This window comes from Osmerus mordax, chromosome 3 (assembly GCF_038355195.1).
Source record: "Osmerus mordax isolate fOsmMor3 chromosome 3, fOsmMor3.pri, whole genome shotgun sequence".
Taxonomy (NCBI): Eukaryota; Metazoa; Chordata; class Actinopteri; order Osmeriformes; family Osmeridae; genus Osmerus; species Osmerus mordax.
The window spans coordinates 5,015,748-5,029,795 of record NC_090052.1 but is presented as its reverse complement, the minus strand read 5'-3'; the positions used below and the strand labels follow the sequence as shown (position 1 = coordinate 5,029,795).

General features: G+C 48.3%; 2 protein-coding genes across 2 annotated transcripts; both read right to left on the bottom strand.

The window, feature by feature from the left end:
- Positions 1–1,817: 1,817 nt before the first annotated feature.
- LOC136941047 (transmembrane protein 100) lies at positions 1,818–3,628 on the bottom strand. Its single transcript, XM_067233432.1, has 2 exons — positions 3,575–3,628; positions 1,818–3,403 (listed from the first exon to the last, which is right to left on the bottom strand). Exon 2 carries the CDS (start codon positions 3,292–3,294, stop codon positions 2,905–2,907), a length of 390 nt encoding a protein of 129 aa, XP_067089533.1. The 5' UTR covers positions 3,295–3,403; positions 3,575–3,628; the 3' UTR covers positions 1,818–2,904.
- Positions 3,629–8,246: 4,618 nt separating this feature from the next.
- LOC136940948 (tubulin epsilon and delta complex protein 2) lies at positions 8,247–12,763 on the bottom strand. The gene is made up of 9 exons (XM_067233291.1): positions 12,330–12,763; positions 12,125–12,180; positions 11,490–12,036; positions 11,287–11,340; positions 11,101–11,179; positions 10,629–10,773; positions 10,037–10,126; positions 8,853–9,061; positions 8,247–8,676 (listed from the first exon to the last, which is right to left on the bottom strand). Exons 1-9 carry the CDS (start codon positions 12,431–12,433, stop codon positions 8,527–8,529), a joined length of 1,434 nt encoding a protein of 477 aa, XP_067089392.1. The 5' UTR covers positions 12,434–12,763; the 3' UTR covers positions 8,247–8,526.
- Between the last annotated feature and the right edge of the window lie 1,285 nt (positions 12,764–14,048).

The following is a 14,048-nucleotide window of genomic DNA, read 5'->3' as shown; positions in this document are numbered from 1 at the left end:
AGAGAGAGAGAGAGAGAGAGAGAGAGAGAGAGAGAGAGAGAGAGAGAGGAAAACAACGTCACCAACCTAAAAGGACACTTCTCTCTGTCTCACACTGACCTAACATGCTAGAAGAAAAATATCTTAGATCTTGGAATAGTCTTGGATGTTCCAATGAGGTTGTCAACATCAGGACACACCCTGGTTATGTTTCTCAGTACAGCAGAAATACACAGCAATACAAGGAAACACGACCAATGGCTGGGGGAGTAAATGCTATTTATCAGCCAAGTTCAGCTGCGAAGGCACTGTGTTCCTTCCTTGTGGCCTGGTGCCCAGACAATAGTCTTGTTAGAACCCGGAAGGCACAGATCACTATCTGAAGCTAACTTGACATTACCACTGTGACTTCCAGTAAAGGGGCATGCTAGAACCTCTGAATAATCATTTTCTGTTCAGGAGGACTGATGCCAATCTGGCCATGGACAGAGCCTGCCTCCCCTTTCACTCCCTGCTTCTCCCTTGATCTCTCACTACTCAATATGTTGGGTCAACTAAGTGAAAGCTGCATTAGCTACGACCTACAATTGAGCATGCGCACAGGTACGCGCGCACACATAGAAAAACAGCAACATATTCAGGGCAAGGCAAAGCGTGACAGCTACTGATCTATCTATGTCTACTACACTATAAAACAGGCAGCCCACACAGGCAGGCAACCAGGCAGCAAGGCAGGTAGGGAGGCCCTGTGTGGCAGGCTGATCTACAGGGAAGTCTTTGGCACTGATCACGGCTCCTTAATGCATGGGCACATTTTGCCCAAACGAGTCACAGATCTACGAAGCTGGATCAATACAGTGCTGATCAATGGTAGTCCTCAAGGGCTTCCGTAAAGGCAGACTCCCTCACAGACAGAAGTCCAGACTGCCTGCCTTGTCTCAGCACACACATCGCCCAGCCCTTTTGCATTCTGACACCCCTAAATCATTAAGACAAGCTGTCAGAGAGAAAAACAGCGAGAGAAACTCATCATGCCCGTCAGCTGTGCTCAGTCACACAGGCATGTGTAGAGAAAGTGGGGTGGTCGGCCGGTCATTTGTTCGTTCTCTCCTTTGGGAGACGGTGGACACAGCACCTCAGCACATCAGAGAAGAGAGGGAATCCTCCACGTTTACGACATAGATGGTCGTCAGGACAAGGCAGTAATCCAATGCACCGGAGTCTCCTCGCCAGAGACCCGTTTGCCCAGTCTCGCTCAGAGAGAGACCTCGTCCGGAGGAGGATAAGCAACAACAACAAAAAACCAACGTTGAGTGCTGGTGAGGTTGTGTGTGTGTGTCCTGTACATATGTGTGTTTGAACGCGTGTGCATGCGACCTGCATGCCGGTTCTCCAGGTCCATCACCTCAGGGTTCCGAGAGACATAACGAGACAAAAGAAGGTGGAGGGAGGGTGAGAGAGGAGGAGGAGGAAGAGGAGGAGGGAGGAAGTGTATTAAGGGTGGTAATGGAGGGAGAAGTGCTGCCAGGGGAGTGGAATGAGGGGGAGGGAGCAGCAAGCGAGGGGGGACATTCTCAGGAGAGCAGATGGAAACGGGGGAACACACAGAGCCTTTTTCCATGATCACTCGTTCAAGGCACTAGGCGAAAAGGGGGATGGGGGGATGAGGGTGAAGTGTCCGTCCCGTGGCATGTCCCTCCCACCCCAGGGAGAGTGTCCTTCAGTAGTTCTGGTCCAGCAGACCGGTGAGGTGAGGTCCCCTCTCCCCACAGGACAGGGGCAAGGCCAGGAGTCAGGGGTGTATAATCCCCCCCCCCCCTCCCACCCTGTCCCTTTTTCATTTCTCTCCGTGAAACTGGAGTCCAACTGTGGGGCACGTGAAGTCTAATTCCTCTGTGTCAGTCTCGTCTATGGCCCTCGGGTCTCTCGTCCATGGCTTACTACAAGGAGTCCTCTCTGAGGCCTCAGAGGGCAAATCCATCTACGTGCACACACGCAGGAACGCAGGCAGGCACCAACGCACACAGACCCTCACACACACACACACACACACATCAATTCACATACTGTAATATTGCTGAGACAGGTCACAATCACTCTACTTAAGACAATATGGTCATTAGGTCATCAGGGAGCAAGTCCCAAAAATATAGAACTCTTTCAGACTTCCCAGAATCTCACACAAACACATACACACACATTTCCCTTCCCAGGCAGCTTCTCCAGCTTCTCGTCCACACAGCTGCTAGTAAGATCCTGCTGGACTCAGGTTCCACTCTCCCGTTGCGTAAAAAAAGCCCAACACATTGCTACGGTGTCACAGGACGAGTGAATGACGTGGGCCACTGACGCGGGTCCACTCCTCTTTCGACCCGGTGTCGGGTTGCCCTTGGACGGTCACCTGTCCCAGCAGGAGGAATGCTGCGACTGACGCGGCTGGTGACGGCAGCACTGACTCCAACAGCAGCTCCGCATAGTGGGTTGTGTGGCCCGGCAATCTTCCGTTGTGTGTGTGTGGTTGCGTGTGTGTGTGCGGGTGTGTGTCTCTGCACGGAGGTTGTTTTGACACTGGACACCTGCTGTCTGGCCGTGGTGAAGCGAGTGTGTGTGTGTGTGTGAAAGCGATGGTTTGAACCCTATTGCCAGTCCAAAGCCATGAACTCCACAGTTAGCCTCCTTACATCCTCGGTGATCCGTTTGTCAGTCCAACTGTCCGGGAATCCCAAACCTATGTTGTCTCCAGTCTTCCTCCTGAACTTGGAGCAAGGCAGAGCTCCATGATAAAGACCTAGGGGAGGAAGGGAATGGAGTTAGTGGAGAGTGGAGGAGGGGGGTGGATGGATGGATCACAGGTGCTAGCCTAACCCGGAGCTTCCTATCCTGGGTCGTCGGTCTGCTGGTGTCCCCCGTGTCCCAGGCCAGTGCTCATAAGGGGCACTGCTCCGAGGTGAAGGAGCCCCCTTCTTTCTTTTTCCTCTTCTTCTTCTTGTGGACGGACCAGCAGGCAGTGGCCATCAGCACCAGGACCAGGCCGACCACCAGCAGAACCACCGACACCACTTTGGTCTGAGGTAGGTCGTTGTACGTGTATGTGACCCCGGTCCCTGACACTCCGATCACCAGGGAGATGATCCCAAAGGGGAAGATGCAGCGGTACCAGGACTTCTCCATGCCGCCCGTGGCCTGGGACAGGCGCTCCAGGGAGGACAGCACCTCCGGGACCTTGGGGCCTCCCGCCTCCAGGGACAGAGCCTCCTGGCCCGGGTTGGCTTGGGGCTGCGGCTGGCAGGCCAGGTGACCCGTGGTGCAGCCCATCCTGCTGCAGCCGGGGGGTGGGGGCTCTAGGGACTGGACTGGGGGGCCGCTGCTCCTGCTGCTGGGGCTGCCTCCCGCAGTGTCCTCAGTGGTCAGCTTCAGCTCTGGCCTGGAGAGAGAGAAAAAGAGAGCGATGGAGAGATAGAGATGGAGGTAGAAAGAGAGAGAGAGGGAGGGAGTAAGAGAGAGAGAGATGTCTGTGTGAGAGAACACAGAGACTGGGTAGGATCACTGTCGTGAAGAGTGGGAGATCAATAGCTAGGTGCAGGAATCCACTCACACTCTCCCTTTCTCTCCCTCCCACTCTGGCTGTCTCTCTGTGCTCTGCCTGCTGTCTCTCTGGCAGCACATTGTACACTCTGCCGAGGGGGCTGAGAGGGGATTTATAAGGAGTCGGGAGCAGGGGCGGAACCTGGAGAGGGAAGGGGTGGGTCCAAGTGTCTGATTGGCTAGTGGCGCCAATGAGTACAGGAGGGAGGACTGGAAAGGGGAGGGCGGAAGGAAGTTAACTGCTCCCACTCCGTCTGGGTCCCCATCTTTTCCCCCAGTCTGCATCCGATTGGATGCTATCGAGTGATGTTGTGAGCGGAGTATCACCAGTGTGGAGAGAGAATCGAAATGCTGCCTCCAGCACATCGATGCAGGCCATTGATTCAAACGATGAGAAGGAAATGGAAAGAGGCCACTGAGCTTCTCTATCCTCACCTAATGTCCTCCCTCTCTTCCCCTCGAGAAAGGGGGGAACGAGTGAAACAACTGTAACCATACTGACAATGTACAGCCTTTGCCACACACACACATACACCCACACACACGGTAATTAGAAAACAAAAAGGCACTCCCACTGCATCACAGACTCCACACACACGCAGAGCACAGCCCACACACAATCTCCCCCACCAAGCCTTTAGTCATGCTCGTTTACGTTCACAAACATCCCCTTAATCTTTTTCCTCCTTTATTTTTGTATTCCCAAATGTTAAATATTGACAGGTTTCCAGCACACACACACACAACCACACCACATACACAAATTGGATCATACTATGAGTGCAATGAAGGTTTGGTCAAAATAGCTTTTTTATGGATGTTGAAATGGCCTGCACGTGTGTGTGTGTGTGTGTGCGTGGTCCATAATGGGTTTAAACCCCTCTACATTAATAGGAGTTGATACCCTGAAACTGTGTGTTAAATTGAGAGCCTCTGGCAATGGTGCTGTAGAACAGCCTTCCCTCACACACACACAAATGCATTTTACATATACGTTTGTTCACTCACACTATCTGCTCACTCACTGTCTCTACCTCACACACACACATACACACACACACACACACACACAAATGCATGAAATAACACAAATATAAAAAGCATCAGAAGCCCCCTGCCTCATTCTCTTCCGCCCACACACACAAACTGTGCTGCCAAAGGCAAAATAGAAAGAACATATAGATGACAGGGTACGTAATCCCAACACATCAGTCCCTAGAGCCGTTTTCCTCTGTGAAAATCTAATCAGTCCAGGCAGTTTTCCACCCCCCCCTAAGCCTTCAAATCCAGTCACTTCCACATCAGTCCAGGGTTGAGATCCTCTCAACCCTGTCTGCTGAAAATCTCCTTTTCATGCTGTCTGGCAGCCGGAGCAGATGGGAGCCATAAGAGTATAGGTGAGTGGTCAGTCAATAGCCAATGGCATGTCTCTTGTATACACACATAAAAGAACAACACAAAGCCTGGGACTGTGCAGTAGGAACACAATGAAGACAATGGATTCTATTCTAATTTCCTCCCTCTAAACCATTTTCCAAATCATTGAGTCGACATAAATGGAAGGAAATAATCATCTTTGAATAGGGATTGACGACACAGAAGGGACCAAGTTGACGATGCTACACACTCAGCCATATTTAAATAATTTCACTTAGTCTAGTGTCTCTCAAGCCAGCCCTGCAAGAAGCCTCAACATAATAACAATATACATTAATACATAATACATACACATCCATTATACATAAGGCCTGTGATTAGATAATTGCACCTGTGGAGTGATGGCCCCATGAAGGGGCTGATGAAGGCGGCTGGATGCGTGGCAGCCTTAGAGTGTGCGTGTGTGTGGTGGATAAGTGTTGGTGGGGGTAATAAAAAAAAACTAATACAGGAAAATTGATGGTCACAGTGACCCAACGCTCCCTGCCATAATGCAGTGCAAATGGAAAGCCATACAAAGGACTTGAGAAGAAAAGAGAGTCCGAAAGAGAAGAGGAGGGATGAAGTAGCGAGAGAAAAGATGCTAAGACGGAGGGAAAGGAGACAAAGGAGAGAAAAGACAGCTGAAAGAACAGAGAGACGAATGAAAGGTAAACATGTGGGATTCCTGGTCTCTCTCTGGGGTTTCTTAGGATTTCTTTGTATCCCCTAAGGCCTACTAATCAGAAAGCACAATTGGCTCCAGGCCTTTTCATCTATTTAGATCACGTAAGAGTTACAGGAATCGGACAAAAACAAGCTGGGAAAAGGAGAGTGAGAGAAAGAGTGAGTGTGACACAGTGTGCATCAGATACGGTAAATAAAAGGCTAGCTACACGGAACCCAACGATCTATAAATCTCCACACTGTCAGACATCTGTGGCCTGGGTGTGGCCGGCTGGCTGTTAGGACTGCTTGAGGGCGGGCCTGGTGTCAGGCGTCTGGGTCAGAGGAAGGCTACAATGCGTGGGCCGCTCTCCCTCTGGGAGCGCCGTGTCGTGCTGACGTCAGCGCTGCAGGGGCTGCTTTCCTGTCTCACTGGCTTCACACGCCCTGGTCTCAGAGCACGGGCCCAGAGCCCAAGGAGTCTGGCTCAGTTGGCCATCCACATTTACACTGGGACTGACTCCCAGAGGCCACAGTGATGGGCTTCTGGAATGTCAGAGTACGTGATCAGGGCACTTTCTCACCAAATCAGAGACCAAAACCGAAACAGATTAGGCGGTACACATGAACGCCAAATTAGCAATGACATAGTTTTCTTACACGGGAAGCCATAGAAACCATGTCCTTATGTGCAATTGTCTTGTCAGCGGGTGAGAGAAAAAACTACATCCCTGGTTTGTGTAGCAGATGGTAATACCTTAACAGCTCAAAGGAGAAATTGGTGAACATGATCAAACTGAAGGCCCTACGGTCATTTAAGATCCCTGTGCTCGCTTCAAACGTCTCTTCACTCTCTCCACTGTTTCTGACAGGAGAATGTGCTCATCCCAACCGATGGCGTCCGGAGAAGCTGTCCCTGGAACGCTTCTCCCTTGTGACTCATTCGCCAGGGATATCTGTGTGTGTGTGAATGTGAGCGAGCGCGAGAGCTGGTCCAGCGGGGCGCACCCACCCACAACCCGCTGTGTGAACCCAGCGCCACCTGTCGCCCAGTCTGCCGCAGACTGAGCCATCCTCACGTCATCTGTGGGCACATGCGTCTTTCTGTTCTCTCCTGCCCCCCCCCACCCCCCCCCCCCCCCGTCCTACAGCACGGCCTCACATCTCTGCCGTCGCCTCGCCGTTGGACAGACCCATAAATACATACTTTCTTAGATTAGACACAGAGCAGAGTAGAACTCTATTGATCCATGAGGAGGAAATTGTACCGTTACAAAATATACAATACCTACAAAAAAGAAGAAGAAAAGAAGTCATGCCAATGGCTGAACCGTACATGCCTGCTAACCCATACTCGATGCCAGATATGTATTGCCCATGGAGCATCTGCCTGATAGATGTAGACACCATCCTTCAGTCACCCAAAAATACAGTTCAGCCACAAATCGAAAGCCCACAGCACACATACATACAAAGGGTTGTGTGTAAAACCCACGTGGTGGAGGTGGCAGGTGAGGCACGCTCTCCTTCTTACTCACTCCATGCATTTGGTTTTAGCTTGTTATTTGTGGTCGTAGAAGCCCCGTTGTTTCGAGTGTGAAGAGCCCCCTTTGTTTCTCCTTCCCACACCCAGGCTTCCCACCGAGCTGCTGGCCGGAGCACAGGCCTCCCTGCACTGCTATGAATCAGCCTCCTCCTATAAAACAGATTAGTCATCTGACAGGAGCTCCGTGATTCCTACTGTTCTGACGGGGCTTTGTATAGACTGTATCGGTAAGGGTACCGAGTTATGGCACTCAAGGTGTTAATGTGTCAGATATATATTAGTTATTTACAGTTTGGATTTAGAGGTAGCACAGTGATTTCATCTAGGCACACACAGTATGTTATAATAGAAGCGCCATCTGCTGGTGCAGACAAGACTACATAGAACACTTGACAGACTTTTGACTCAAACTTTTTTTTTGAGAATATAATATAGTTAAATTAATAACAAAGTCACATTAAGTTTGAAACTGATTTCTGGTCCCGCTTTGGTGTTAAGCAAGATTTACATCCATACGGCCATGATTGTCCTCCCACTTGGAGAGGCCTTTAATGGTTGGGCTTGGTATTGAAGAATGAGTCATCGCAACTCATCTTAGTGTTCTGCTCACTTCAGACTCCTGTGTAATAGGCCCATAGTCAAGGGCCAAGCATTAGGCACATAGTTGTAGGTATTCTGCTAACTTGAGACTTCTACATTTTTGGTGTAAATGCACCATCTGCACACTAGGCTCATTATCTAGCTGTAACTACCTTGGTATTTAACCACGTTTTAGGTAGGCCTACATCTCTGTATTTTGTATTGTATTAATTATGTATAACACAATCCGATTTTCTTGCATTAAATGTATTGATTACGTTACCAGTATAATATTGACCTAATTTGAAAGTTACTGGTTATCTACATATTTCTACTATGCTTGGTTGGTTCTATGGTATACATTTCCATCAGTTGACCACCAAGGTCAAAGCCCCGATGAAGCATAAAACAAAGGACCCCTTAGTCCATTGATAAAAATGCCTGCATTGAAACACATGTCCAAACTGGTTAAAATGGCAGATTTATATCATATATCCATCAGAAAACACACTGGCACTCAGAATAAATACATTTCACATCCCACACACTTACATGGATCACAGTTCCCATGGCATCCTCTCAGTGTCCAGGACTAAGATCTATCATTTATGCTTTGACCAGTTGATAGTCTGCATGCAGTGTGCAACACAACCACAAGGGACAGTAAGACGTGTTCAGGTGTTCACGTCCCCCTTCTGCAAAACAGCCTTTCTGCGTACTCGTGTTTATTTGGTGCGTGGAATATAAATCCAGCTTTAGCCGGGCTCTGTGTCGAGGACCAGGGCAGGAAACTGCTCCCCCCCTTCCCCCAGCAGGGCGTAGATGTCCCGGAGCAGCGCTGGGGGGAGCTGTGCTGGCCCAGAGAGCATGGAGAGCAGGCACGGGCACAGGCTGCCACACAGAGCCTGCCCGGAGGGGGGGGAGGATATGAGAGGATAAGCGGTTAGGTGCTACATCTTTACTTATGATCTCCCAAAAATATGTCCGTACCTTCAGTATCCTGGGTTCTATTCTGTGTGTGTGCGACTGAGTGGATGTATGTTTGTGTGTGTGTGCGTGTGTTTAACTGGGTGAGTCCCACCTCCTGCAGGTGTATCTCCTGCTCCAGGAGCTGCAGGCCCAGCCTCAGCCCCTCCAGCTCTCGGAGCTCCGCCGGGCTGCTGTAGGTCACGATGGGGGGCAGGGGAGTGTTCGCCACCCCCTCCCCCACCTCCCCCCAGCCCCTCCCCCTCCTCCAGATGGGGCACAAGGACCCTCCGGCAGGCCTCCATCGATCCCATGCCCCCCACTCTGACGGAAAAAAGAAATAGGGCTATTTTTAGAGTGCCAGCGTGAGCAACCAAAGCCGATTTTCTTTTTTTTTTTGCGTTGTGCTGCCTCAGCTTTAAATAGTCAGGGGTCTGGGCGCATCAGCGTGGGCCGCCTCGGAGCTCTCCGTCAGGGAAAGAACCTAGCTGCGGCCCCCGGGTCACACTGGGGCTCTGTTTTCATTTTCCATACGTCAAGAATGAGTGGCTTCATTAGCTCGTTAGCGCAGGGATGTTCTCTCCCCGAAGCTAGCTTCCCAAGCCAACAGGCCTCCGTTGCTTTGGAACTACCCTTCCTAACAGTAGAGCGATGGCACTGGAAGCAAAACACCCCGAATCATATGACGAGACAGAGAAATATGATGGGTTGTAAGCGATGCATGTTTCTTTACATTTAGCCTAACAACTAAACAGGAGGGACGCTTTAGTGGTAAAGGCCAACTCAATGCAGTAACCTCACAGGAGTGTTGCAGCTCCCGACCAGGTCATTCTACTTGGATTTCTCACAGATGGCACTGGCACATGACCCTTCACCAACTGTGCATTGAGAGCACTGACCTTCATCAAGCTCCCTGCTGCATTATAACTGGTCAGTGAGCCACTGGTGGAGGCTGTGAGCTCTCCACGGACTTTGATTGTATGGATGGAGGGCAGGCAGAATACAGCACTCAACATCCTGTTACTGAATAATTACCTGAGACATTTCCGTGAACAGATTATTTTGAGGGGGGATGAATAGATTGCACCTGTAGCTCTTAATTTCATTTCTAATTTCTCAAGTTTGCTCGCATCGGAAAGCATTTGGACCTTGGTCCACGGCTGGACTGAGTTAGTGAATCAACTTGATTTCTGATTCAGCGTCTCACCACAGCAATCCGAGTGAGGGTACTTTAATGAGGCCAGTTCGGTCCCTGAGTGTGTACATGAGTGTGTGTGTGGGAGGGACTGCAATCACTACCTTGTCTCAGCTTGTCTGCTCGCTGCTGAAGGTCTGTCACCATCTTTTCTAGGCCGCCCAGCATTAGCCAGGACTCGTAGTTCTTCCATGCTGCCACACACACAAAGACACCAAGTTACATTCCCTCTATAGGTCCTCAGTTTTCCCATAAAACCATGTATGTACACTCCCCCAAAGGATTTAATGTGGAAATATCCATGTTACTACTTTATTTTAAATGAAATAACAGTTGCTTATTCAGCACTAATTAAGGACAGAAGACTATTATTATCTGGGCATAAAAACATGCCCAGATCTTATGAAACCAAAGAGTTTCAGCAGATAAAGAGTGAAGCAGCTAGCAGGTTCAGAGAAATGAGATGTTAGAAGTCAAAAAAGAAATCACAACTCAAAAATAGATGACTAAAAGCTCCCGTGTTGGGAAAGATTGCTTCACCTCACCCCCAACTGTTATCTGCCTAGACTCTTCCTTTCTTATCCCCCACCAATCTGTCGTTTACTCAGCCCCCTCCTTGTTCTCCCTTTTCATCCCTCACTCCCTCCCATCACACCATACATTTTTCCCTCTCTCCCTCCCCACCCCAGCTGGTACCTGGCTGCCTGCCACTTCTGGAGGTCTGGTTAGCCAGCAGAAGCTGAGTTTGGTAGCAGTGGGTCAGGTTCTTCCCCAGTCCAGTCAGTGTCTCCATCTGGGCCCGGATGTCTGCTGGGCTGCCACTAGGCCACTCGCTGGGGAACTGGCACAAACACATACAATGAAATATATGTGCATATATATATACACACACACATACAATGAGATATATGTTTATATATACACACACACACACACACACGTGACCTGTTGAGACCAGACAGGCACTGGAGGATACAGAAGGTCATTCTCTCAAAGCATAGTATAGTGTAGCGGAATGGAGTCTGTGTGAATCTGAATATCTGGCAAAAGCTGACACTGACTTTGATGCGTGCTAATTTGTACCAAGCGGGCTGTGTGAATGAGTGGGAAGCAAGCTGGTTGATTAGCTAGCTGTCAAAGACCTATTGAAGAGAAAGGACTTGGATACCGTGGCTCTCATTTGCTCCGCAAAGCGAGTCTTCTCTGGCACTGGCTTGAAATGTGTTTCCATTACTTTGTCTGATAACCTGAGGGCATAAAGCTTCTATTTAAAAACAGATCATATAAAAGTAGAAGTAGCCTATTCAGTTTATTTCAACATCACAGTCATCAAATTATTTTGAGTCAGATTTACCGGTTCTGTTTGTTCTTGAGAGTCCTCCATTTAGAAAGCATCTGGGAGGATATTCTGCCAGACACAAAACACAAATGAAACAGATTGTTGGAACAAAGTCAAATTACTACCTCTCACAGATCAACGTGGCATTTCTACATGGACATGCTATACACTGAGGTCTACGTGACTGCAATAGTCATGTATATCGTCACGCGTCATACCCAATCTGTGGCTGTGGAAGGTGTACTGATGTAGACCCCACAATGTGGCAAGCAGACACTGGGTCTTCATGAATAGGTAGAGAGGTAGCTGTGTCTTTGCCTGAGTCTCCAACACACACAGTATACTCAAAGGGAAAGTGAACCGGTTCAACCGTAGCTGGACCTGGGATAGTTGGCTTTTCTTTCATAGACGGGTTAGGCAATCTCTTGCCTGGTTCTACTGATCGTTTCTGGACGGAACCTCTAACCAGGCTGGCTCTTCCATGGTCCAGCTGATGTGACGGCCTCCTCCGCCCTCCTCTTGAGGAACTTGGTACTGGTACTTTTCTTTCAGCAGGTTTGGTTCCTGCTGATTTGTCTTTGGTGCTTCCTGAGCCTTGTACACCACCCTTAGTCGTCTTTTTCAGCGCATCTCCAACATCTTTACGAGGCTCAGTGCAGATGTGAGTTTGTTTGGTGGGTGCGCTGCTGCGTACTCTAAGGGCCTTTTCTAGCACCCTCTGCAGCAACTCCATCTCCTCCCTCTCCTCGGGAGGGAGATCCGAGTCTACACATGTAAAAATAATATGCAGATTAGATTTATTCAAAATCAAAGGTGACACATCACTCTCCCAATACTCATTGTTTATTCATACCCTTGTCAGGAAGATTAGCGGATTCTATTTCTTTGGGTGGCTTCTTTACTGGTCTCCTGCAGAAAATAATCACTCGAGTCAGTGACGTTGGTTAAATTCGGACAAAAATGACAGCTGTCCTGACTACAGATAACTTATTTGCAAACTGTGTGACCCTTTACTGAACTTCCAAGGATGACAAAGCAAGATTGTCAGTTGTACTTACATGGATGCCAGTATCTCTCTGCTTTGGTTGATGTTTTCATTTATCCTAGCTTCTTCAGCGTTGCATAACCTGATAGCCTCATCCACAACACTGAGCAGTGACATTCTACTTAAACAAGGCTGCCTAAAAATACCACGCACCGGCGGTAAATAACATATCACATGATCGTTTCGACTTGAAATAGTTTAACACCGACAAAACAAAGAGTAAAGGAACGATCATTTACTTCACAATGCTTGACACTTCTGAACAAAAACCGCTGCCCAACATTTACTAGTACGACGTAGATGTTTTTCGTAATGCCCCGCGAAAGGATGCGGAAGTAACATAGACAACTAACGACTTTCACTCTGATAGAACTAGATCAAATACTTTAAGAAACATGTATATAGTTTATAATATTTTCTTAAAAACTGGGAAATTATTGTATATTGTATATATATGTATATTAAAGCACGCCACGGATTAAAAGGCTTGGTAGTCAGAGCTAGGTCGACCGAATAGCAACTTTTCAGACTCAATCCCAATGTTGTGTCTCGCTCTCGCGATATTCAGTTTCGATGCTTCAGCCCATCCAACAGTGGACTGCCTACTGTACGTGGTAGTCAGTGGTGTCATTCCTATAGTAGCATTAGATTATTCCCATGCACAACTGTAATTTGCACAGGCATTGCTTTGTCTACAAGTGGCTCCATGTTAATTTGTGAACTCCACAAATGTGTCAGTTGGCATGGCGTCCGCTCTGCCAAGGCAACACGCTGGCGCCAGCGCACAGGCAGGGGCGTAGCCAGGACATTATTTCTGGGGGGGTTAACCCACCCAAATTAGTTTCGGTTAAACAGGCGTGGGAGGAAATTGCCACAATTGTTACAAATCAAGTTCACATACATAGAGATTTATCATGAAAATAATTTTTTAATCATTGAAGAAATGTAACACGCCATAAATCCAAACAATGTAACATAGCTTCGCAGAAAGAAGACCCTGGCCTCGCCAGCAGTGCGCAAGGACCAAGCTTGCGCCCTTAAAATAGCATCTAAATAACGCGCCATTGACTTTAGACTACGTTTTTCCTGGTCAGTGGCGGAATTGTTTTTCTGAAACTGCAAAATAGCACCAAGGAACGTTTGCGCCAGAACACGCCTCCTTTTTTCGCTGAACCGCCCCCGGGAGCGCAAAGTCATTCCCTAATTTACCGACGTCCGTCTGTGGAGGGAAAAGTCCGCTTTGCGTTGAGTGCAAACTAGGAATGATACTTGCGTCGTTGACAAAGTCAATTGCGCTGGGTGCAAGATAGGGCCCTAGCACTCTCGAGGATCATGTGGTTTAATTGTAATCTGTTTAACTACGTGCTCCTCTGGTACTACCAGAGGAGCACGTAGCCCATTGGCACTTATTTGCTTTTTCACAATGTATGCTTCATGTTTTAGCTACCCGCAATGTTTGGGGCTATCTCGCTGTTTATGATCATTGACCTATGCACTTTTTGTAAAGCTCTCTCTTGGAAGTCGCTTTGGATAAAAGGTTCTGCTAAATGAATAAATGTAAATATAGTCTAAGGTACTTAAAAAATATATAATAATATAATATATATTTGATTATGGATATGGATGGCTAATATGGTACTTGGCAGATAAAACATTTCATAAGATTATATTTTTTGCTTTAATTCAGTGTTTGTCAATGTATTCAAACACCAAGGGTGTAAAATTCTTTGAA

Coding starts and splice junctions, on each gene's coding strand:
- LOC136940948 (XM_067233291.1), bottom strand. CDS start 12,433: ATGTCACTGCTCAGTGTTGTGGATGAGGCTATCAGGTTATGCAACGCT. Junction 11,180..11,286: donor CTCAAGAACAAACAGAACCG/GTAAATCTGACT, acceptor TTATGCCCTCAG/GTTATCAGACAAAGTAATGG. Junction 8,677..8,852: donor AGGAGATACACCTGCAGGAG/GTGGGACTCACC, acceptor CCCTCCGGGCAG/GCTCTGTGTGGCAGCCTGTG.
- LOC136941047 (XM_067233432.1), bottom strand. CDS start 3,294: ATGGGCTGCACCACGGGTCACCTGGCCTGCCAGCCGCAGCCCCAAGCC.